The 25,829-nt window shown below is 34.1% G+C and overlaps 1 protein-coding gene across 5 annotated transcripts in view; it reads left to right on the top strand.

The window, feature by feature from the left end:
- The window catches only part of ROCK1 (Rho associated coiled-coil containing protein kinase 1), a 141,979-nt gene that overhangs the window by 39,080 nt on the left and 77,070 nt on the right, over nt 1-25,829 (top strand). For all 5 annotated transcript variants that reach the window (XM_045781949.2, XM_045781950.2, XM_045781951.2 and 2 more), the window contains 7 exons: nt 15,240-15,340; nt 15,894-16,031; nt 18,756-18,931; nt 19,766-19,850; nt 21,318-21,462; nt 21,788-21,926; nt 23,938-24,029. In XM_045781949.2, coding sequence (XP_045637905.1) covers nt 15,240-15,340; nt 15,894-16,031; nt 18,756-18,931; nt 19,766-19,850; nt 21,318-21,462; nt 21,788-21,926; nt 23,938-24,029 — 876 coding nt within the window. The remainder of the gene's footprint in view (nt 1-15,239; nt 15,341-15,893; nt 16,032-18,755; nt 18,932-19,765; nt 19,851-21,317; nt 21,463-21,787; nt 21,927-23,937; nt 24,030-25,829) is intronic.

Here is a 25,829-nt window from a genome sequence, read left to right on the forward strand (position 1 = left end):
TAACACTATAGGATTTTCAAGATCAAGACTGTATAATACTAATGAAATAATAAACATAAATAAATGGAACAAAATAGAGAATCCAGAAATAGACCCATACATACACAGTCAACTTATTTTCAGCAAAGTTGACAAGGTAATTCAGAATTCGAACCTTACTTCACACCATATACAAAAAGTAACTCAAAATTTTTCATAGACTAGACTTAAGAGCTAAAACAGCAGTTGTAGAAGAAAATACAGAAAGTATTTGTGACTGGTTAGGCAAGACTTTCTTAGATGGGACACAAATAACACAAACCACTTTTAAAAGAAGATAGATTTAGGCTTCATCAAAATTCAAAACTTTTTCTCTTCAGGAGATATTGCTAGGAAAATGAAAATATGTGCCATAGACTGGGAGAAAATAATTGCAAAACGTGTGAAAGGGGAAAGAATAGTCTTTTCAACAAATGCTGCTCAGACAACTAGATATCTGTATGTAAAAGAATGAAGTTGGATTCCAACCTTACACCATATACAAGATTAATTCAGAATATAAGAACCAAACTATAAAACTCTTAGAAGAAAATGTTGGCATAAATCTTCATGCTCTTGAATTAGTAAGTTTCTTAGATAAAATACCTTAAGTACAAGCAACTAGAGAAAAATAAATAAAATGGACATCATCAAAATTAAAAACTTTTGTGCTTCAAAGGGCACTATCAAGAGAATGAAAAGATAACCCACAGAATGGGAGAAAATATCGTATACCCGATAAAGGAGTGGTATATAGAATATATAAGTAAGTCTTACAAGTCAACAATAAAAAGATAGCCCAATTTAAAAATGAACAAGTGATTTGAATAGTCATTTCTCCAAAGAAGATACACAGTTGGCCAATATGCGGCTTGTTTAGTCATTGGATAGTTTCAGATTATGGCCACAATGAGATACTATTACACATGTATTAAAATAACTAAAAATTTAAAAACTGTCAAGTATATGTGAAAATGTGGAGCAACTGAACTCTGGCACATCGCTGGGTGGTTTGTAAAATAGTAAGGCACTCTGGAAAACAGTTTGACATTTTTTTAATAAACTTATATATGCATTTACTGTATGACCCAGGAATCCCACTTCTGGGCATTTATCCAAGAGAAACGAAAGCATGTGTCCACAAAGACTTCTGTGAGAATGTTTAAGGTGGCTTTATTCAAAATTGCTGTAAACTGGAAGCTACTTAAATGCCCATCAGTTGGTAATGGATAAACAAATTGTGTTACATCCACATAATAGAATATTTAACAGTAAAAAGGAGTAAATTAACTGGTATGTGCAGTAGCGTCAATAAATCTCAAAAGTATTGTGGTAGGTGGAAAAAGCCAGGCATAAAAGGGTATATACTGTATGATTCTGTTTGTAGGACATAACATTCCCCTTCAACTCAAGTTGTATTTATGTAATACTTCACACAAAGTAATAGATATTCATAGAAAGATAGGATTTTATATTCTGCTGAAATTCAATTATGTGGATATTTGTAGCTTTCATTGGTAAGTACATCAGATTTTTTTTTACTAAATGTGAGTGTTTAGCTTTGAATTGCTTTTTGCTGACAGATACCAGATACAGTGATGTAAGGATACACCTGGAACATGGGATAAAATCTTTCTCTTTAGTAATTCAGCTGAAGTCTCACTAGAGTGTAATAGCTTTAAAGCATAGCAGTTTGAAGTATTTTAAACTTCAGGCCTAACTAAATTACAAGCTGTTAATTTTCATCTCTTCGTGTTGAAGAGCGTTTACAGACTGAAAGGGAAATGAGAATCTGTGATCATTTGACTGAATAATTAGTTAAATATAAAGATTTGCTTTTCTGAACTCTGGGTACTCCTGAATAATAAGGACTACAAAGAAAATGTTTATCATCCTCACGTAACTAATAAAGATTTTAAGGTGAATATTAACTAGGCATTAGATCCAGATAAAATGGTGGGAGTTAGTCACATTTTAGAAGAAACATGTTTGGGGGAGTGCATTGGAAGGAGGAGAAAGGGAGAATTTGGGAACAGTGGTTATGACTGTATATGTTTGTAAACTATTATGAATGTCACTGAGATTTGGGGTACAGGATTCATAATTATGTTAGTAGAAAAGCAAACTTATTAAACAACTCTAACCAGTCTAAAAGAAGATAATAGAAGAGGGAAGAGCATTGTATGAGGAATTCCATGAATCTGAGAGTAAAAATGTGGTAGAGAGTGTTTGTTTGGATAAAAAATAAACAAACCCTGAAATGGTATTTTATGGTAGCATACTATAGCTTTCCTTATAGATTACAAAAGTGGCATATTAGCTCTGGGAGTGATCGTGGAGCAGCTGTCTACTTATAAAAGTATGTTAACAGTTGACAGACTTTTTATTTGCTTTGCCAATAATTTATTTATTGAGAAAATAATGAGAAAAATTAGCTTTTCTGAGTTTTGTTAGCATTTGGGATTTGATAGAGACCTTGAGACAAAGCATTCAGTTCCTTTTAGACCGGGTTTTCTCAGAAGTGGCACTGTTGACATTTTGGGCAGATAACTCTGTTATGGGGAGGAGCTGTCCTTTGCATTGTAGGATATTTAGTAGCATCCCTGCCTCTACCTTCTAGATGCCAGTAGCATACTCTTCTCCTTCCCTCATTGTGATAACCAAAAATGTCTCAAGACTTTGCCAAGTGTCGCCTGGGCATCAGAACTGCTCTCAGTTGAGAACTACTGCATAAGACTTTATATTAATGAAGGAGAGAAATGCTGGGCACGGTCAGGCACATGCTCCAAGCTTAGGAGATTTAACCAAATTTATTTAAAAGATAAATTCTATTAATAGTGTGATTCCAGGTGAAGGATGAATTTCAAAAAGGGATAAATATAGGAAAGTTTTAGCTCAAGAAATCAGGGTTATTCCATAGAAGTTCTTAGTTCAGATTGGAAACAACCATATCAAGTATGAGTACATATCCAGAGATAAATGTGAAAGAGTAGTGTAAATACAAAAATTGGGTTAGGCCAAAAGCCTGTGATGAGCAAAGATTTGTGAGAAGTTCTCAAGAGAACAGAAGTAACTTCCCCCACTCATCCCTCTCCATTTAGAGTAATGGGTTGAAGATGTATGAGAAAGTGATGAATTTACTACACACCACTACCATTCATTCATTCATTTTTGAGAGAGCTGGGGGTGGTGGTGGGGAGGGGGAGAGAGAGAATTTCAGGCAGGCTCCACATCCAGTGTGGATCTCAAAGCGGGGCTTCATCCTACGACTCTGAGATCACGACCAGAGTGGAAACCTAGTGTCGGACGCCTAACCGACTGAGCCACCCAGGCGCCCTGTGAGACCATTTATTCTTGGCATATTTTTTTTCATGTCCAGTCACAAAAGACGAAGAATAAGACAGTGTTTTTCTTTAAAACTGTATTTCCCTTACCATCTTGTGAAGGGAAATACAGGAGCAAATAGTCACTTTTATATATATATATATGTACTTTTATAACTGAACTTTGTAGAGAATGTAATGACACACAGATCTTGAGGTAGTAAAAAAAAGCCTTAAGAAGGAAAGTTAATATTTAAGTTGAGTCTTAAAAGACCAGGCTAGATTTTTTTTTCTTTTAAAGATTGATTTATTTGAGAGATCATGACCTGAGCCAAATCAAGAGCCCGGTGCCCAGCTGACTGAGCGCCCCAAGTGCCCCCAGGCTAGATTTCTTAATTGAGGAAGAACAATTCAGACAGAGAGGGAATAGCATTTGTTAAGTCAGAGAGCCACCTAAAAGTATGATTATTTTTGAGGAACCAGAAATTTGGTATAAATTGAACTTGGTTGATGATGAGTGGGAAGGGATAAGGAGGACAGATGGCAGAAAAGACTGAAATGGTAGGTTGGGGCTTTTGGGTTGATGGATGGGATAAAAAAAATTACTTAGTAGAAATGAGACTTCTTTATTTTCATTCTCATTATTTTTAAAAATTTAAAGGAATTGAAGTTCAGAGAAGGAGAAGAAATTTGAACTCTTCAAAGTACTTTACATTCCCAGTTCTAGGCAGATTACACCCTGGGATGTTGAATGAACGTGCTAATGTGTTGAGGGTCTTTAGAAAACCTTGGGAGAATAGTGGAGCTGCCAGAAAATTAAAGATAAACAAATGGTCTTATTATAAACTGAAGAAAAGACCCATGAATGTAGATTTTGGTCGGTAGGAGTCTTGACAGAAGCTTGAACTTTGTTTTCTGTTACAACTGTTCTTGTTCAGGCTTCATCGTCTGCATTGATTGATCTCGGTAAGATTTCCCCATTTACAGTTGGTTATCTACATTGCTGCCAGAGGATTCTTTTTCAACTGCAAATTGCTTAAGTCAAATCTCACTCCCAGCCTTTCATACAATCCACTGCATGACCTTTCAAGTTACATTCTTATCTGTACTGCTACTCCTTTGTTTCCTTATACCGCCACCATACAGCTTATACTTAGTTCATAGAAAGCGCTCTGATACCTTTGCCACAATACTTTTAGATGTTTTCCTCTTTGGAAAATTACTTCTAACCCCATCCAACTTAAATGAGTCATCCTTTAAATTTCAAATAAGCATTTACTCTAGTTTCCTAACCCCTGGGGCTAGGTCAGATGTACTGTGCTAGATATGTGCTTTCATGGCCTCTTGTGCACTTATCACAGTTAGGTTATATTTATTTGTGTGTTTATTTGATTGGTATTCATTCCTCTTCTTCCCTCATCACTAGAATGGAAGTGTCATGAGACCAGGGGCACTTGTATTTGTGTCTTGAAACCTGGCTAAATATTAGGTATGCATTAAATATTTGTTAAATGTATTAGAGGTTAAATGCTGACTTGTTAGAGATGTTCTGGAAAGTATTCTTTTGTTAGTAGAGTTTGGATATGATCATTGTCTTTTTAAATTGTTTTTTATTAGCCCACATGAATTGATATAACACATATCTGTGTATCCATGATCACAGTTAAATTAGTAGTTAATATTTTGCTCTATTTGCTTCTGGTCTTTTGTTCAAAATAAGATTTTAAGTTACAACTGAGGCCGTGGGCCTCATGTCTTCCTCTTCCAGATGTAATCACTAGCCTAGAGTTGATGATATACATATTTTTGTAGTCCTTATTAGTTGGGATTTTAAAATGAAGCCGTAAAATTGAATAAATTATGCAGTATGACCTGTGATATTACAAAAGCTTGTTTGAAGTTATTACAAATGAAATATCACTAAATTAGATTTTTTAAAAAAGAAATGTTAAATATCCTCTTTATTTTTTAAAATAAATCATATAATAAACTCATGGGAAAGTTGCAAGAATAGAGATTCCTTTATGCCCTTTACCCGGTTTTCCCTAATGTTAACATTTTATATAACATGGCACATTGACAGAACTAACAAATTAAAATTGGCATTACTGTTAACTAATTACATACTTTAGTTTTTCCATTAATCTCTTTTGGTTTTGGTTCCAGAATCCAGTGTATTCAGTTGCCATTTCCCCTTAGTCTCTTCCAGTCTGTGATAGTTTCTCAGTCTTCGCTTATTTTTTTTTTATGACCTTGACAGTTTTGAAGATTACTGATCAGGTATTTTATAGAATGTCCCACAGTTTGTGTTTGTCTGACTTTAGACTGGGGTTATAGGTTTGTGGTATTATGATTTACCAATGGTAATGTCTTTTATCACTTGGTTTAAAATAGTAGTCTCCCAAGCTTCTCTTCTGGAAAGTTACTATTTGCCCTTTCCATACCCTATCGTTTGGAATCTGATCACTAGTTCAGCCTATGCTTGTGGGCAGGGGGATCAATAAGCTCCACCTCCAGACTCAAAAAGGTTGTATATACGGTCTTTCACACAGCAGGAGCTTTTTATTTTGATAGCCTAATTAATCAATTATTTCTGTTATGAATTATGCTTTTGGTATTATATGTAAAAATCATTGCCAAACCTAAGATTGATTTGTTAAATTGTTTTGTTGAGATATAATTTATATACTGTAAAATTCACCCATTTGAAGTATACAATTCGTTGTTTTTTGTATAATTTTAGAGTTGTGCAGCCATTACCAGTCACTTTTAGAACATTTTTCATCACCTCATAAAGAAACCCCATATACATTAGCAGTCACTCCCATTTTTCCCTAAGCTCCCCAGCCCTAGCCAATGATTAATGTATTTTATGTCAGTATAGATTTGCCATAGATAATGGACATTACCTGTAGATGAAATTATATATGCGGTCTTTTGTGACTGACTCTTTGAACTTAGTATGATGTATTATTCAAGATTTGTTTATGTTGTAGCACATATTTTTTAATTGCCAAATAATATTCCATTTGTAGATCCACCTACCACATTTTGTTTATCCATTCATCTCTTGATGAACATTCATGTCGTGTCTGCTTTCTGGCCATCATGAATACTGCTGCTATGAACATTTGTGTGCAAGTTTGTATGTGGACATACATTTCATTTCTCTTGGGTAAATACCTAGAAGTGGAATAGTTGGGTCACATGGTAGTTCTATGTTTAGCATTTTGAAAAATCCGAGATTGATTTTAGATATATACTTTCTTTATTTTGGAGTAAGTAATAGTGACTGGCTTTTCTGTTGTTCCTGAATAGGTAAGAGCTGCAGGTAGTTGATTTGTCTCCATTTATAAATAATATCATTAAATGTTTTTCATGTTTCAGTAAGTATCATTGAGCATCTGTGTACATCAAGGACATATCCATGAATGAAGTGTGGTCTCTATCCTTACGGAAATGGGAATGTACTATATAATAGAAGAAACATAGCTGTATAAACAATTTCAGTCCAGATTGATAGATGAAATAATAGAGAAATTGTGGTATTTCAGAGGAGAGGGAGTTAGCCCATCTGCTTGAGGAGATCAACAATGGCTGAAGAAGAGATATAGGATTAGATCTTATTTGATAATAAGTTGGTCAGATAATGTGGGGGCAAGTCATTTTAGGCTGATGATCAATATCTGCAAAGGTATGGAGATTTGAAGCAGTATGGTAATGTGAGCAATTGCAAATAACTGGACAATGGTAGAGCGTGTTGGGGAGAGTATCTAGAAATAAAAGACTGGAGAACTGGACAGTAACAAGGTCTAAAAGCCATTTTATGCTAAGAATTTGGATTCCTCCCGCTCCCCAATCAGTTTCTCAAACTGGATCACTCTGTGTGTGTGTGTGTGTGTATGTGTGTGTGTGTGTGTACACACACTGGCAAAACATGGCACATCTTCCTGGACTTTGAATTTTATTTGAAGATTTGGGCATAAAATAATTTTTGCATTAAAACAGATTTTTGTGGAATTGAGTATTACGTTGTAGATTTTCTAGGTAAGTTTTATGTAATTTTAGAGCTTTTTGGGATTCTTTGACTACACTCAAAGTATACAAGGTATACTAGTTTTCTTTAGGCAAAGAATAGCAGTATTTTGGTCAAATGGTATATTGTGCATAGCTTTTATTACTACATTTCATCCCGACATTTAAAAAAACTTAACAATTAGGATGTCTTACAGTGTATAGTGGTACATAAAATTATTGTGCACTTTATAATCTCAGATCTTAGACTAGGCAGGCATGTCTTTTTCTCATTAGAAAGCAATAGTCATGGGGTGCCTGGGTGGCACAGCGGTTAAGCGCCTGCCTTCGGCTCAGGGCGTGATCCCGGCGTTATGGGATCGAGCCCCACATCAGGCTCCTCTGCTGGGAGCCTGCTCTTCCTCTCCCACTCCCCCTGCTTGTGTTCCCTCTCTCGCTGGCTGTCTCTATCTCTGTCAAATAAATAAATAAAATCTTAAAAAAAAAAAAAAAGAAAGCAATAGTCATTATAGAAAATTTGAAATACATAAAATATGTGAGGAATAAAATAATCTGAAATCCTACTGCACTCAGAAATGATTGCAAGTATTATTTTGCTGTATTTCCTTCTGGTCTTTTTACTGTTCACATGTACCAGTATATATTTCTGTTTACATATTTGTGCAGTTTATTCTGTTTATTTGTTCAATATTATAGTTGAATATCATTCTATGTGCTTTTTCTTTTTTATTTAAATTCAGTTAATTAATGTATAATGTATTATTGGTTTCAGAGGTAGAGGTCAATGATTCTTCAGTCTTATATAATACCCAGTGTTCATCACATCACATGCCCTCCTTAATGTCCATCACCCAGTTACCCCATTTCCCCACCCCTCTCCCTTACAGTAACCCTCAGTTTGTTTCCTGTGATTAAGAGTTTCTTATGGTTTGTCTCCCTTTCTGATTTCATCTTGTTTTATTTTTTAACACAATTTTAAATGTTGCCTAATACTCCATTATATGTATATAAAATTATTCAATCTTTACATTTTAAAAAACTTTTTATCGTAAAAATCTTAGTTCCACGTTATATCTAACTTAGGATAAATTTCTAGAAGTAGAATTTACTGGATATAAATTGTGACTTTTTTTTCTTAAGATTCTTAAGAAAAATCATCCATTTGATTTCTAGAAAATTAGATTGAAGAGTCTGTGTGATTGAAATCTTTTTGAATTGTTGGTAACCCTGAAACTATAAATTATCAATCTTTCTGCCTCTTTTGCTAACTGATAATTATTTAGAAAATGATTAGCTAGTTAGTGGCCTGTCAAGACTTATGGTGTCTACTTGTGACTCTGTTTACCCACTTCATTTTTTGTTACTGTGCTGTGGAGTAATAACTCCTCTGAATCTTAGCTTTCTGTCAGCATCACCTAGCTCAACAAAGTAGACAATCAGAAATTGGTAAAAGGGTCTAATGGTTATGTAATCCTATTTATTGGTCTTAGAATTAATGAGGGCTTACCAAATTTATAATTTTGCATGAAACAAATTCTGTAACAAAGAAGTTATTACTTATTATGGGAAAAACACAGAACACTATAAGAAGGATTGGAAGTTTTGAGAATTCTGCAGTTTTAGATAAGGTGACTAGCATGGGACTCACTAAAAAATGACATTTGAGAAAATTGTTAAAGTACTTGAGAGAATGAGCCAAGCAGATGTTTGAGGAAAGGGAATGGCATACAGAGGAATAGCCAGTATGAAGGCTTTGGGAGGAATATATCTGTCATGTGCGAGAGGCAGCAAGGAAGAAGCCATTGTGGCTGGAGAGAATTGAGCAAGAAGAATAGTAGGATGATGTCAGAGAAGTAAAGCTAGGTCATGTAGAGTCTTGTAGGCCATTGTAAGATCTTTGACTTTTGCTCTGGCTGAGATGGCAAGACATTAGAGAGTTTTGAGTAGAGGAGTGACATGCTCTGGCTTGTGTTTTTAAGAATATCACCTAGGGTTAAGAATAAACTATGGAGAGGCAAGGATAGACACAGTAAAATCAATTAAGAAGCGATTGTAGTAATCCTAGGAAGAGACGATAGTGGCTTGGTCCAGCATGTTAGCAATATAAAGAGTGAAAAGTTACCAGACTGGAGATAATATTTCAAAGGTAGAGCTAGCATGTTTTCCTGAAGGATAGGTTGTGGTGTGTAAGGGAAAAAAGGAGTCAAGAATGCTCCCTAGGTTTTAGCAAAATTGAATTGTTAACAGAAATACGGAGATCATAGGTAGAGGTTGGGGGTGAAAACATCTCTTCAGTTTCATACACATTAAATTTGAGAGGTCTGTTACCCATGTAGATATATTTTGTAAGCAATTGAATATATAAACCTGAAGCTTAAGAGAGAGATCTGGACTAGCCATAAAAATTTGTTGACTCGTAGGATGGCTTTTAAAGGCCACCAAAGAAATAAAGGTAAACAGAGAAGAAAACACTATGAAAGATTAAGCCTTGAGATGCTCAGTGTTAAGAACTCTGGGAGGAGGAGGAGACAGCAAAGGCAACTGAAAAGTAACTATTGAGGTTGAAAAAATATCCTTAGCATTGTTGGAAGAATGTGGAAGTCAAGTAGAGAAAGTATACCAGCAGAGAGGGACCAAACTGTCAAAAGCTGCTGATATGTCAGGATGAGAGGTGATAATTTGTCATTGTATTTAGCAACATGGTGGTAATTTGTGACTTTGACAAGCAGCTTTGATAGAAAGGTAGTGGCCAAATCCCTCCTAAATGGACTTAAAAGCAAATATGAAGAAAGATTTAGAAACTGAGAGGATAGACAACATTTGAGGGATTTTGCTGTAGTGAACTTGAGTAATGGGGCAGAAGAAGCTCGTGAGAGAAATGCGATGAAGAGATTTGTTTAAGGTGAGAATGAAAATAAGCATGATATAAGATCTGGTTAGAAAAGGGAAAACTTAATGATACAAGAGAAAGAGGGTAGTTTTGCTGGAGCCATGTCCTTGAACTAGTGAAAAAGGATGTGACATCACTGGTGGAAAGATTGGTGTAAAATAGCAGTATGCTCCTATAGTAAAAGGTGACCAAATACATACCTGCACATGCTGGCAGTTACATATATATGTATGTGTGGTGGTAAATCGGTGGCAGTTTTCTTCTGATTTTTTAATTTAATTCAGGGTGGTAGCCAAAAATGTCTTAGCTATGAATGAGGATCAGTGGGAGAGCTGTGCAAGGTTTGAGAATAGGGAAGAAAATGTAAAATATGGTCTCTAGCAGAGTAGGAGAGTGAACAGACTAGTGAAATATGATGCCAAGCAGAATTAGGGGCCAGCTTTAGGTTTGTGATTGGGAATTTAAAGTGGGATCAGTCAATATGATTTTATGTATTTATCCAGACTTATTTAACTGCATGGGTGCTGACACTGTTAGTTGGAGAATTGGATTTAACTACGATTGTGATTTTGCCAAACTAAGTATAATGAAGCAGGAGAGAGCCAAGATGGGGCTGGGCATTGTTGGAGTTGAGTTATTGGAGGGAGTGAGCAGGAAAGCTGGTAAGGAGTGCTTAAACGGTGTAAGATTTGAAATCGAAATTATGGGAAGATTATAAGTGGTTACGATAAGGTACCGGATGAGATCACTGAAAGAGAAAACTTAAAGGTATTGAGAGACCAGGTTATTAGAAATATCGTCCGTGGATAAAATAAAATCCCTAAGAGTTAAAACAGGTGAATGTTGGAGAGGTCAGTAAACCAGGAACTAAAAGTGTCTGACAATGAAATGTGATGACCCGAGAGTCAGTAGATTACAGCAATAATGAGAGGTAGCAAGAAATATAATCTAATAACATGAAAATCAAAGCTGGCAGATTTAGGATAGGGGTATAGAGATAGTAGTGGAGTTCACCTATCCACTTTCAGGGCCAGTGGTATGAGGCATGTGAGTAAAGGTAAAGGTCACCACTTGAGAGCTGCAGGGGAAGCAGTGTCCTTTGTGGGGACACTCTATCAGAGCAGGGGTTGGCAGACTACAGGCCACAGGCTAAATCTGGCCCACCACCTATTTTTGTATGTCTTATGAACAAAGAATGTTTTTTTATATTTTTAAAATGATTGATGAAAGGTCAAAAGAAAAATATGTCATGACATGTCAAAATTATAGGAAATTCAGATTTCAGTGTCCATAAATAAAGTTTTATTGGAACATTGCCACATTCATTCTTATGTATTGTCTGTGACTGGTTTTGTGCTCCAGTGGCTGAATTGAGTAGTTGTGACAGAAATCATACATGACATTGTTATTGGTTCACACTGCTACTCAGCTAAATCACAGTGGTACAGTTAGAGCAGAACAGCATTTCATGTGTATCACCATACCACAACATTTTATTTTTTATTGCCAGTGCATACCCCTTGTGTCAAAAAATAAATAAATAAAAAAGAAAGAAAACTGAACTTTGAATGTTGTCATTTTGAGACACAGTGGACTGTGGATTATTTTGTGAAGTTAAAAGGCAAAGCGTTGTGTTTATTTTGCAGTGACACTATAGCTGTGCTAAAATAATATATATTGATGTTACCAGAGTGAGTTATTATCATAATATTCCCATCTCAGGAAAGCAACAGTCAGAAAAAATAGAAAACTTGAAATGGAATATCTCATCACAGAATTTTCTTCACAAAAATAAAAAAGGAATGAGGCTGTGACCTTACATTAGCTTATGAGTGGCTTATTAGCCAAATAGAGAAATGGTGAGTGTTTGCAGCAGCAAAAAAAAAAAAAAAAAAAAAAAAAAAAAAAAAAATGTGTAGAGAAAAATTTCCTTAGACTACTAGCTTTTTGGCAAGAACCTCAACGAATTGAGGTCATCAAGAGCAACATCAATAGTCAAAAAATAAGACAATTTCCTTGACTCTTGTTTATTTGAGGAGTCAGTGCTAAGTTTGAAATAACTAAAGAATTATCCTCTCCATGTGTAGTCTTCATGGAACAAGTACAGGCAAGAATATTTTTAAGGAAGTTGAGAAAATACTAAGTACAGCTTAAAGAGGAGTCTGCTGAGGTGTGTTACAAGTGATAGTAGTTAAAATTATGTGTGGTACAGAAAAAGGCTTAGTTGGACAAACTGACAAAGCTTATGAAAACACAAGGCCTCTAAAGCCTATAGTTATTTTATATTATACATCAGCAGGTACTTTGTGGAAAATACTTGAATCTGTCACGTGTTATTGAACCACAGTGTCAGTGGTACACCCAATTCACTCTCGTGGACTTACATCATCAGTTCTGTAAATTTTTGTCAGAAATTGGAACTGAACATCCAATTTATCTTAAGTTGATGTCTTAGTAGTGATGCTGTTTAATTGTGATATATTTTTTTTTAAGGACTGCAATGGACTAAATTGTGTGTTGTCCCCTGCACCCCCAATATATGTTGAAGCCTTAACCCCCAATGACTGTATTTGGAGATAGGGTCAATAAGGAGGCAGTTAAGGTTAAATGAGGTCATAAGGGTGGGGCTCTGATAAGATAGGATCAGTGTCCTTACCTTGTTGCACACTAGGAAGAGGTCATGTGAACACAGAGATGGCAGCTGCCAACAAGCCAAGAGGGCCTCACCAGAATCAAACATGCTGGTCCCCTGATCTTGGACTTCCAGACCCTAGAACTGTGAAAAAATGAATGAATATTGTTTAAACCACTCAGTCTATGGTATTTTGTATGGCAGCATGAGCTAAGACAGAGACCAAGATGAAGGTTTTTAGAGCCACTCCCAGCTGTTACTGAGTTCTCATTATATACTAATTGACTTTGGAAGTTAGTTTTTGAAAATGTTTCTTAATGACTATAACCTAAAATTAAAAGGCAGAACAGCAGTTTAATGCCATACTTAAATGTAATAAAGTCATTTGACAACTAATGTTGTTTGAATCACATATCAAGCTGCCTTATACACTTCCTCTGTTGTTAGAAATTAAAACAGGAAGCAAAATCATCATTCCCACATAAATTTGCAGCAGATATATTTTCTGAGCTCAAACAACAGACTTTTCAGCCTATTTATGGCTCTAAACCTCATATAACCAGAGCTAGGAATCCTTTCTGAACCTCACAGGCTATTATATAAAACATCCTGGTTCAGGACTTTCTTAACTCTCATCTGGAATATTACAGTAGTCTTAAAATTCTCCCCACCCCCAGTCTTGTCCTTATTGAGTTCATCTTTTTACATATTTCCCAGACTGGTTTAGCTGAAATGTAAATTTGACTGTGTTGTTTATCTGCCTTATTTCTTTTCATGGTGCTTCTCAGTTCCCAGCAGATCCCACAGGACTCTCGGGGGCTGCTTTATGGAAGAGTTATAAAGTAGATGAAACTCCAGCCCCTCTCTGATATCCTGACCCCCCACACCACTACCCTCCTGAGGCAGAGCACTTTCTTTTCTATAAAATTGAGTTGCTTTAAATTTTATTGTGAGTAAAGATTTTTTATGATTAAATAATAGTTTTATAACTACTGGCCTGCAGGTAAAGTTCAAGCTCCTTAACCAGTTTGGGGCTCTCCAGCGTCTCCTTTGAACCCTTATCACAAACTTGATACTTCAGCAGCACAAAGCTTCTTGTGTGTACTTCCTCTGTGCCTTTGCTTATATTGCCCATCTGCCTATAGTATTCTCTTTTCTTCTCCCCACCTGGCTAACTGCTGCGTTTCATTTTAGATTTGTTTCAGGTGTTACCATTTTCAGAAAGCCTTTTCTACCCACCTCCTTTCCAGGCAGGTTTGGGTTAGGTGTCTTCTTTAGTTTTCTGTAAACTCTGTGCTTATCCTCCTTACAGCTTTTTTTTTTTTCATTGTTCGTTTCTGTTTCATTTGCTAGAGTTTGAACTCCTTAAGAGGAGGAACTATGTTTTGAAATTATCTTTATATATCTACAGTGATTCTATAGAGCCTACGTGGGAGACACAAATAATTGCGCAGTATATTGATTATTGTCTATATCTTTCTGATGCATCTTGCAAATGATATGTAACCTAAAATTAAGTGTACTTATGTTATCCTCGTGTAAAAATTTGCTTTCTTTTGCATGTGTTTATTGGTCATAATGTACATAAACACTTGAGTTTAAATGTGCTTTTAAAAAGAAAGACAAGAATATAGATGGAGTTTTTAATAGGAACTAGAACTTAAGTTTAATAGCTGTTCTGTATTTTGTACACTCTGAAATGTGAAGCTTTTCCATGTAATCTCATGCCAGTGTTGACCCATGTGGATTAAAATAGCCCTATTTTAATCTATGACCAAATTAGGAATTAGAATATCTATCCAGTGGGGATTTGTAAATTATTGTAGTTTGTAGCGTGACAGGTTTATATAAATAATTGCAGTGATTCCCACTGTGTGTTTTAAGTTAAAATCTAGGTTCAAATAGAGAAACATTGATACAAGTATGTGATTTTTTTCAACATTGGATATCTTCAATTATTTATATATTCTTGGAGGGATTATCAAAACTGACTTGATAAAAAGAAAATTTTATTTCACTAATTAAAATATATACCCATGATCCTTCAATTCAGTTTTGCTCTGTACTTAACTGATTGTCCTCCATGTGTTAGTAGTATATTTATTTTCTGAAATATCTATCAAGTTAGATTTTAATGAAAGTATTTTAATAGCTAGAGTGAAGTCATTCCAGAATTTATTTAAAACAATTCTTAATACATTGAACATTTCTTTTATAACTGTTTACTATAAAGTAATTCTTAATGATTTTTTTTTGTTTTTCAAGGACTTGAATGTAAAATAAACAGTGTTAGTTGTAATGCTTCAATGATTTAAAATCACAAACTTTTCTTTTCATACAGATAAAGACACAATAAATAAAATTAGAGATTTACGAATGAAAGCAGAAGATTATGAAGTAGTGAAGGTGATTGGTAGAGGTGCATTTGGAGAAGTTCAATTGGTAGGTTATTTTAATGAGATTAAAAAAATAAAATTAAAAATCCATTTGTGTGTTTAACATACATTATTTGGGATGATATTGTTTTTATAAAATTGTTGCTTTAAATTGCTCTAGATAGTCTTGCCAAAGGATGTGAAAGCCTAGAGTCAAATTCAGCAGTAGTAGGAAGTATTTTCCCCAACCATCCATGGGTAGAGAAGAGGTTTCAAGTGTCAGAAGAGAAATCTTTACTTGTAATATGAAATCCTAAGTTTTATAAATAGAAAGCAGCATGAACAACAGGGTGGAGAAGGGGGAGTGTGCTATTATATAGGGAATAAAGATTTTTTTTCTAAAAAAGAAAATAAAGATTTTTTTCTAACATTACTTGCCGCCTTGTAATTGAAGCCTTGACATTATCTAATTGGGATAAGTCAGCAGAAGAGATGAGAAAAAAGTAGCTAGAACAGAATGTTATATTAACAAAGTGTTAAAATCTTTTGGTAAATTGTTCTGGTAAATGCTGAACTTTAAATGTCAACAAAAGGTTCATTATTTCTTTTCAATTTTAAAGGTAAGGCATAAATCCACCAGGAAGGTATATGCTATGAAGCTTCTCAGTAAATTTGAAATGATTAAGAGATCCGATTCTGCTTTTTTTTGGGAAGAAAGGGACATCATGGCTTTTGCTAACAGCCCTTGGGTCGTCCAGGTATGATTTTGCTACTGTTTCATTATTGGTGTAATAGTTTGTAACTAAACATATTGGAGAAGCTTAGTTTGTTTTTTAGAACAGTAATAGAGAATTTGTTGGCAATTACAAAATTGTCTAACGTATCGTTACTTTTTTAAAATCGTAAAATTTAATTTTATTGAATTGTCTCTAGGAGAAAAGTAAGCCCAAAGCAAAATAATTATGTGCCTATAGACTTTAAATATTAGAAAATTTAATCTGCTTTGATTTGAAGGAAGTTATATATTATTATCTCCTGGGTGGATACTTTTATTTAATATTGAAATTTAAGTTTTTTCCCAAATATGAGATCCTTTTCTGTTTATTTAACCATCTATTCATCTATTTGTCTCTCTCATTTTGTGGAGAGGAAAGAATGGGACAAGGAAGGAAGGGGTGAGTTAAGGTAGGCCTTCAAATAATATTGTGTAGGCTGTAGGTTTTTCAGTGGAAAGAAAAATACACTAGAAGTCAGTGGTTGTAAGTTCTAGTCTTAACTGTCAAAAATCTATTGGTGAAGCTGTGGCCAAGTTTTTTACATCTCTGGGCCTCAGTTTCCTTGTTCAGACATGTGGAAGTTGGCTTAGATTTTCACCTGTGGGGAGAATACCTCAAGTGAAGTCATGGGGACAAGCAGGAATTTGGGGAAGTTGTAATACTGGGTTTTCTATTTCTGCCTCAACTAGAGCAGCTCCATATTTTATGTGTCTTATGTATTGGGATTATGTAAGAATGCATGTGGGGGAAGTAAATCTTCTGGTTAAAAAAAAACTGGGTGGACTAGACCATTTCTAAATTCTTAACATGAATTTTATGACTTATTAATTTATAATATATAATGAAGAGTATCCTAAAGCACACTAGTAATTGGGATAAAAAGGATATGGAAAATGTTTAAGAGTTACGTATGACTTTTTATACTTGAAATGTCTGCTGTTTTTATCAGCTTTGTGGAGCAGGGATTTTCAGGCTTGGTATTACTGACATTTTGGGCCAGGTCATCCTTTGTTGTTGGGCCATCCTGTGCATTAATCAGATTTTCAGCAGCATCCTTGGCTTCTACCCAGGTGATGCCAGTAGCAGCTTTCCACAGCCTGCATACCATTTATAACAACCAAAATTGTGTTTAGACATTGTTGAATGTTTACCTGGTGCTAGTGGGAAGGGGGCGGGTGGTCAGGGGATGATTATTTCCTCTGGCTGAGAACCAGTGATACAGAGAATCTTCAGTTTTCTGTAGATAGTTAAAAGACATAGGACATAATTTTTAAATTTACAACTTATTACTTGAAGCTTTGTTTTTCTTGATACATTGTCTCTAAATATGGTAAACTGCTACCAAATCAACATTGTTTCTTTAATTGTGGTGCCCAAATGATAAATTGTATACTTTAATTTGGGCTAGCCATGAGATGCCACTTAGTTTCTTATCCATCCCTAAAATATCTTTTTAAAATAACTAAATCTGTAACTAAAATCATTAAACACTGTTGAAAAAATGAAACAAAAACAAAAAGATTTTAAGACAAATGTCTGTGTAAACAAGGTATTTTCTCTAGGGCTTCATTTTATTTTAGTATGATTCTGACCTTCTCATGTTTACTTTTGCTCTTTTTTTTTTTTTTTTTAAACTTCAACCTGGGTCCCATAATAAATATATTTATGCCTGGTATTCTTGCCAATTTCCTATCAATGGATTTCACTCTTCCTGCTTGACTGTAGCTGTTACCCTCTTCCTGTTAGTTACTGCTCCTCTTCCCATTGACTGCTATTTCGTACTGAGCATCTGTTGTACCAGGTGCTTTCTATGTTCACTTATCTTCTTATCAACTCTGAAAGGCAGTTAATCCCTATTGGTATATCTCCAATTATAGATTAATTTACCTTCTATTGATTAGACATTTTTAAGCATTTGCAAATTGCCATAGCTAGGTCCAGACTCTGACCTAGCAGCAGGTATAAAAGTCAAACAAGGTATAGCCCCTTACATTTTTCTGGAAGGGATTATAGTGACAGGGACGTAGAAAGGTTAAATAAATTGCCCAGTCACATGGCTATGGGACAGCTGAGCCTGTAGTCCAGTTTTTCAGACGACTTGAGAATTGTGGTATTGATATAAATTTAAGAGTAGACCTCACAAGAGCACACGTTATATCAGAATCATAATACTTCTTTGCTTCAGAGACTTGTATGTTCTTTTTTGAAACTGTAATTTTTAAAAATTCTCACTGTAAAAAATTGAATTAGTGTAGCAACAATATAGAGAAGAAAGTTTCCATCTAACTCCTCAGAAAGAGCCAGTTCTGGGGCGCCTGGGTGGCTTAGTTGTTAAGCGTCTGCCTTTGGCTCAGGGCGTGATCCCAGAGTCCTGGGATCGAGCCCCACATCAGGCTTCTCCACTGGGAGCCTGCTTCTTCCTCTCCCACTCCCCCTGCCTGTATTCCCTCTCTCGCTGGCTGTCTCTCTCTCTCTGTCAAAGAAATAAATAAAATCTTAAAAAAAAAAAAAAAAAGAAAGAAAAATAACCAGTTCCTTTGCATATGGAAGGGGCTTTGTGAGATTTATGTTTGTGTGTTTGGTTTTTTTGAGTACTGTAGTTACTGCAATTTGATTGTTTTAATTAAATCTTACATTAGTATTTTTTGTCATTTTTTAAATGAAACAGTTTTGCTTAATCGTAATGATTTTTTTGTATTTGTATAGCTTTTTTATGCATTCCAAGATGATCGTTATCTCTACATGGTGATGGAGTACATGCCTGGCGGAGATCTTGTAAACTTAATGAGCAACTATGATGTGCCTGAAAAATGGGCACGATTCTATACTGCAGAAGTAGTTCTTGCATTGGATGCAATCCATTCCATGGGTTTCATTCATAGGTAAAGATAAAAATGCTTTAAGTTTTTTCATTTGTTGAAGGGGGAAGCTGAAAAGTACTTAAACTTTATTTGATTGGCATTTCCTACTGGAAATCCACCTATTCATGTGAGATAAGTGGAATTTCAGATTTTAAAACTTTGAAATTCATAGTTCTGTTATTTCAGTTTAATGTTGATATAAATGTATTTTTTAATGTCCCTTAATCTGATTATATACTTTTATTTGGTGTTCTAAAAAATAAAAATTATAAGTTGGTTTTCTGAGGTATGTGCCAGAGTTAAACACTTTTAATTTTTTAATATACAAATTAATTTGCTTTTGTTTAGTTTTTTATATGCAAACTTTTGCTTTTAATTAGTGAATAGATCATATTTATTTGTTAGAAGAACAATTTCATTTGTTTCACATACATCACTTGAATCCAATGCAGTTGCTGTGCTAAGTGCCAGGGATACAAAAATGAAAGTGATTTACACCCTGTCCTGGGGTTATTTATGTACTGAAGTTGAAAAGTGTGTTTCAGTTATTTTTAATGTCTGAGTATTATGTTTTTTATGGTTTTTGTCTCTCAAATGGTTTGCTTTCCATCTTGGAAGAATCAAACTCTTTTTAAAAGAAGAGGGAATATTGAATGTCTTTCTCTGAGGCGTTAACATATAAAGGAGTTTCCCTGCTGAAGTTCAGTTTATAGATGTGGACAGAAAGAGCACATATGGATCAAAAATGGCCTTATCTACAATGAGCGAGGGTACAGGGCCTAAAATAACTGCCTCATAGAATTTTTATCAGTGTCTGCCTGGTTTTAGAAACACTCTGTTTTTTTCCTCCCTCAGAGATGTGAAACCTGATAACATGCTGCTGGATAAATCTGGACATTTGAAGTTAGCAGATTTTGGTACTTGTATGAAGATGAATAAGGTTAAATAATTTTGCTAATTCAAGATAGCTGCTTTTTAGAAAATGCTATAAGAATGTGCTAACTATAGCTAGATTTGTTCAGAATTAATACAACCTGTCTTATTTGTTGAAGTAGATGCCATGATTTCAGTGTTTAACTAGTAACTTGTGATTTATATTTTCCTCTCTACTTAAGGTAAGTGTTGATTGTCAAATTTATTAAATCCTTTATAACAACTCTGCAAAATACAGTACTACTGGTAACTAGAAATGGAACTAGTCACTAAATACTATGACCAGTGTTAAAATTAGACTTTCATAAAAACTTGGTTTTAGTGATATGTGTATTTTTTAAATGTTTTACTTAGCCTTATGTTAACATGTAGAAGATCTTACTGCTTATTTTGGAAGTCAGTCTTAAAAGATACCATCTGTCCTTACTATTTGCAAAATAAATAACATATTTATAGCTAAAGTGGCAAGTGCGCTACTTTGTTTCAGTTGAAACAGTTTATATTCTTGGAAACTTATCACAGAACAATAGCCAAAAAGTTGTATTTATTATTTTATTTATTTATTTATTTTTTTAAAGATTTTATTTATTCGACAGAGATAGAGACAGCCAGCGAGAGAGGGAACACAAGCAGGGGGAGTGGGAGAGGAAGAAGCAGGCTCATAGTGGAAGAGCCTGATGTGGGGCTCGATCCCAGAAAGTCGGGATCACGCCCTGAGCCAAAGGCAGACGCTTAACCGCTGTACCACCCAGGCGCCCCTATTATTTTAAAAGGAGAATTATTTCTTAGAAGGAAACACTACATGAGAACTTTTGTGTGAACATTTAATTATAATTCTGTTGCATTAATACCAGCTAAAATAAGTAATAGGTATGTATAGTTTTTGCATTTAATTTTGGGGATTTTTTTTTTTTGAGAGTTAAAATGCATATTAAATAGATACTCAGTGTGCTCAGTACTATTACACCCTTTTCCATTACACATACCTCCCCATTTTATATTTGTGCAATTCTTGTATGTTTTCTTTACAGTTTCAAGCATGGTTAGAATGACTATTTTAGTAGAAAATAATAATAGATCAACATTTATGTATTAATGTTATCAAATGATTCATCCTAGCAGTCCCTCAGTCTATTTGCATTGGCTCATATACTTGTTCTCTGCAGTTATGATGAGGTCATAATATTGGCACAACTGGGTGGCAGTGTGTCTTTCTAATGAGTAATACCACAAAGTAAAAATCACTGATGTATCCACATACACGAGCACACACACGTTTCGAATATATTATGTATATAATATGTGTATGTGATTAGACTGTGTGTTCATTTTTGTCAAGTTTGCGTTAGGTTTTGATATATGTTATAGCCCAGAGACTCAGAGGTCTACAGGTTTTATTAGGAAAGTCCTTTTAAATAACTCAAAATTTGTATTTGGATTCTAATTCAAAAGTTGACCTGCCACTCTTTTTTAGGAAGGTATGGTACGATGTGATACAGCAGTTGGAACACCTGATTACATTTCTCCTGAAGTATTAAAATCTCAAGGTGGTGATGGCTATTATGGACGAGAATGTGACTGGTGGTCAGTTGGGGTATTTTTATATGAAATGCTTGTAGGTGAGTAAAGGAAAATTTTGTGTACCTATAACATAGTTGTTCATCCCAGAACTTAGGCGTTTGGCTTCTTCGAGTAAGGTATTTACTGCATTAAGCAAAGTTAATTTTGTTTGCAGAAAACCAACTGATCCAAACCTGCTCTGTGTTTTTAAAAGCTATTTAGAAGCTTAAAGCAACTTTGTGATGTGTTATTTATTTTTTATATGTTAAGTATATGTCTTTAATGCATATGTAGTAATCTTTATGTAACATTGACTCTTTTCCTTTGAAACTGATTTTTTTAAATGTATCTTATTTACTTTTGTGTTCCCTGTCAAATTTTCAGGTGATACACCTTTTTATGCAGATTCTCTGGTTGGAACTTACAGTAAGATTATGAACCATAAAAATTCACTTACTTTCCCTGATGATAATGATATATCAAAAGAAGCAAAAAATCTTATTTGTGCCTTCCTTACTGACAGGTAAATAATCTTAACATTGAACTTTATTTTAAGGAAATTCTCATTTTGCTGCTCAGTTATTTGAGGTCTGTATCTCGTCTCTTACATTTGAACCGTTGGAATAAAAATATTACCATTCCCCAAATCATTAATGAGAGTAAAATATAATATTTTGTGATATTCTGGATGGCTTTCTGGCTCTCAGATCACTTTGCCTTACCTAAGTAATTGGGGTAATTTTCTTTTCTGATGGCTAGACCAGATGATTTTTTATATTTCATTGTTGAATTTTTACCTTGGTTAAGTATAAAAATTATATTTTCTTGAGTCTGAGGTTTTTTTTTTTTTTAACATGTAACATCTCTGAAATTAGAGTCCTTCTCACAGTCAATGTCATGTATTAATTTAATTGGGAACATTTTTTTCCCTAGTGATGGAAAAATGATGCATCTTCTAATCGATGCCGTTTAAGATAATTCAGTATTGTATAATTGAAATTTGCTAAGAGAGTAGAATTTAAATGTTCTTACCAAAAAGAAAGGTGTAAATAGGTGAAGTGACAGATGTGTTAATTCTCAGTGGGAGAATCCTTTCACCATGTGTACATATGTCAAAACATTGCTTTTTACACTTTACATATCTTAAGATTTTGTCAATTATATCTCAGTAGAGCTGGAAAAAAGATTTAATTATATATGATTATATGTTTGTTGAAATTAAGTAAATAGTGCAAAGCTATAAAGATATATGTATTTCTTACCCCATTCCCTCTAGAGATGGCCATTTTTATACATTTTTTATAAATGTGTATGCATGTATGTGTTTTAGAAACAAAAATGGTATATTATGTGTACCCTTATGGTTTACTTTTTAAATTTACTTTCTAAATTTAAACATGAACCACATGACTGACTAAGATTATGTTCAATATTTATGTTTTTGTATATTATTAATTTAAATATTAGGGAAGCCTCGTACTTTTAGATATGTTTCAATCTCAGATTCACTTTAATTAATCTAAATTTACTACCCTTCATATGTCCTTTAGAGCCTGAAATGTACAGTCTTTCAAGTTTTTTACATTTTAATATATGTGCTTTATAAATATAAGTACTATGCTGTGTGTTAGGTGCTAGGGATATAGAAATGAAAAAGATACACAGCCACTGTTCTCCACTGCCTCATAGTCCTTTGAGGGAAACAGACAAGTGAATGAGATGTTTATTGTACAAAGAGATAAGTACTCTGCGTTAAGTACTGTCTGTCTGCCATAGAACCATGGAGAGGTTCCCTGATCCAGTGTGGGAGAGTCAATGAAAGCTTCTTCAGAAGGTGTCACATTATATCAAAAGCAATTTATCTTTGAACTCATGAAAAAATTTAGAATTCGGGATGTTCTTGTTGTTTATAAGCACTAAAGTAGAAAACAGAGTTGCTAAGTTCCCCTTTCCAAATCCACTAAAGGCACATTTTTAAACATTTTATCTCTCTTCTCACCTAAGAGGCCAGGAATCCCATTAAAACTCTGAGTTTTGTAGTAATGTCAAGAATTAGTTGTCATTAGTTTCTGATAGATCAGAAATATTTATAATAACATATGAAGTGGAGATTTTAAATTTAAGATGTCTGAGTTTTTGTTAGCTTTTGGTGCAAAGTAAAGTTGTTGGTTGCAAAAAATGTATAACTACCATAGTGTTTAAGAGCTGTCAAGAAAATTCACTGTGTTTTATTCATTATGCTAATGAAGCAAAGAGGATTTATTGGAATTTTTGTTGTCAATAGAAAAGTCATGGAGTATCAACAGGTCTTTTTTTCATATATATTTTTAAAAAAATTCTTCAGTATTCTGTCTTCAACTTATTTTTTATTTAAGTTGAAAATTATACTGAAAATCAATATGATTTCAAGGTGACATAGAACTGTTTTTATCATTATGCATAGATTTAGCATTATGCCCGCAAATATATCTGGGCAGGTTATAATAATAATATCTTAAATGATTAATAACTTTTTTCTTTCCCTCCCTTTTCAGAGAGGTGAGATTAGGGCGAAATGGTGTAGAAGAAATCAAACGACATCTCTTCTTCAAAAATGATCAATGGGCTTGGGAAACACTCAGAGACAGTAAGTTATTTTTTCTTGCACATTACAGTGGATATTTGAAAGTAGTTGTAGTAAATACAGTCTTTTGAAACTGCCTTGCTAATATATGTGTATATTTGATGAAAATCTAAAGTACACAGATGTGGTTATGGATACTATCCTACTCTAATTAGAGAGAGAATATTTAATAATATTCAGAAAATTGTCCTGCTACTTCTCTGATATCTCATTTGAGAGACCAAGATGAAATACCATATACATGAGTTGGAATTGGGCTCAGCAGTCGTAATTTGATATTTGATCTTTGTTGAATTGCCTTTTGTCTTATATTTTGATATCTCAATGTGAAGAAAGTCAATAAATAAAGGGTAATTAAATTAAAATTTATTTCCTATGAAGGGACAAGTTATCTTGTTTTTATTAAATTTAAAATATAAAATGTAAGGTTCTATTATTGATAAAAACCAGAATTTAATTATGAAGATACAGGAAATTACAGTATACTTGATTCCATCAAACTTGCATTTTGCAATTCAGACATGAAAATATGTAGTATGCAAGAAGTTACTTTCATTCAGTTTAAAACATTTCCCTATTTCAAAAAACAGTTAAAATAATGAGATGATTCACAGAAAATCTTGTTCAACATAGCTGAATCAAAATTATAGTGTCATCAAATGTGGCCAACTTCTTTGTGGATTTGGAAGGCCAAGGATCCATCTTTTTCCTGTTGAAGTCTCAGGATTTTTTTTTCTGTTTTCACAGAAAGAATAGTGTATACCAGCTCCTAACTTCCTGCTGTAGCAACAGCAGTAAACCTTAATGGAAATGAATTCAGCTGTGTGGTTTTAGAAACAGTTACAAATTAAGTAGGTAGTATTTGTCTTAAGGACTGCCTATCTAGTTGAGACTGTGAGGGAAAGTTCAGGGGGAAAAATCTTGTTAATTTTAAAGAAACAGGTCGTAGTTTTGCCAACAGTAGGGAAGTATCCTAGGTATCAAATATTTTTAACGAAACAGTTACACTGCGTTCAGGTACAGCACATATACTGTATACAAGCTATACAATTGACTGAGGAGGGAAAACAGGAAATAAATTCTTGGGGAAATTAAGAAATTATATTACTACAAAGAATGACATTGAATGACCTGCTATCTGGAAAAGCTATAGGAAAGGCTTGATCTGGAGAGAATTTATTAGCAGTTATACACTGGGAAATAGAGAACTTCCCTGTAAGTAAATGTGACATGGTTGTTGTCTTCCCACTCCATAAGAAACTGTTGCAAAGACAGAGATGAGTAGAGTGAGATGATGAATGGTTGCATTGAAAAACTTTGTGGGTTTTTTTCAAGCTGTGCTCTTAGAAGTTGAAGAAAGCTGAAAACATACAAATATGATTATAATCTGAAGAAAATTTAAAAGACTACTGAAGAAAGTACAAAGTATCTTTTGTATTGGTTTAAATTCTTTCTCAAAGTGAAACAAGGTATAAATAACTATAGAATAACCACACAGTAAATTGCTGTAAAAAGTAAGGAGGACATATTTCCTTTTGTGGATTGAAAAACTGATATTAATTAGGAGAGGAGGTAACCTAGTCAACAAATACTGAACACCTGTTATGTATGCTGAGCATTATTCTATTTCAAGCACTAGGAAAACATCAGTGATTAAACCAACGTAAGTTCTTTACTTTGTGGAGGTCATAGTTTAAATGGGGAGTCCAAATCAATGGCATTTTATGATATTGTTTTACCTCTTTAATGTAACTTTATATTAATTTAAAAACAGCTTAAGTGAATTACTTTATTGATTTAAAT

The sequence above is a fragment of the Ursus americanus genome, chromosome 19 (genome assembly GCF_024610735.1).
Source record: "Ursus americanus isolate L20-20 chromosome 19, mUrsAme1.1.p, whole genome shotgun sequence".
NCBI classification, from domain to species: Eukaryota; Metazoa; Chordata; class Mammalia; order Carnivora; family Ursidae; genus Ursus; species Ursus americanus.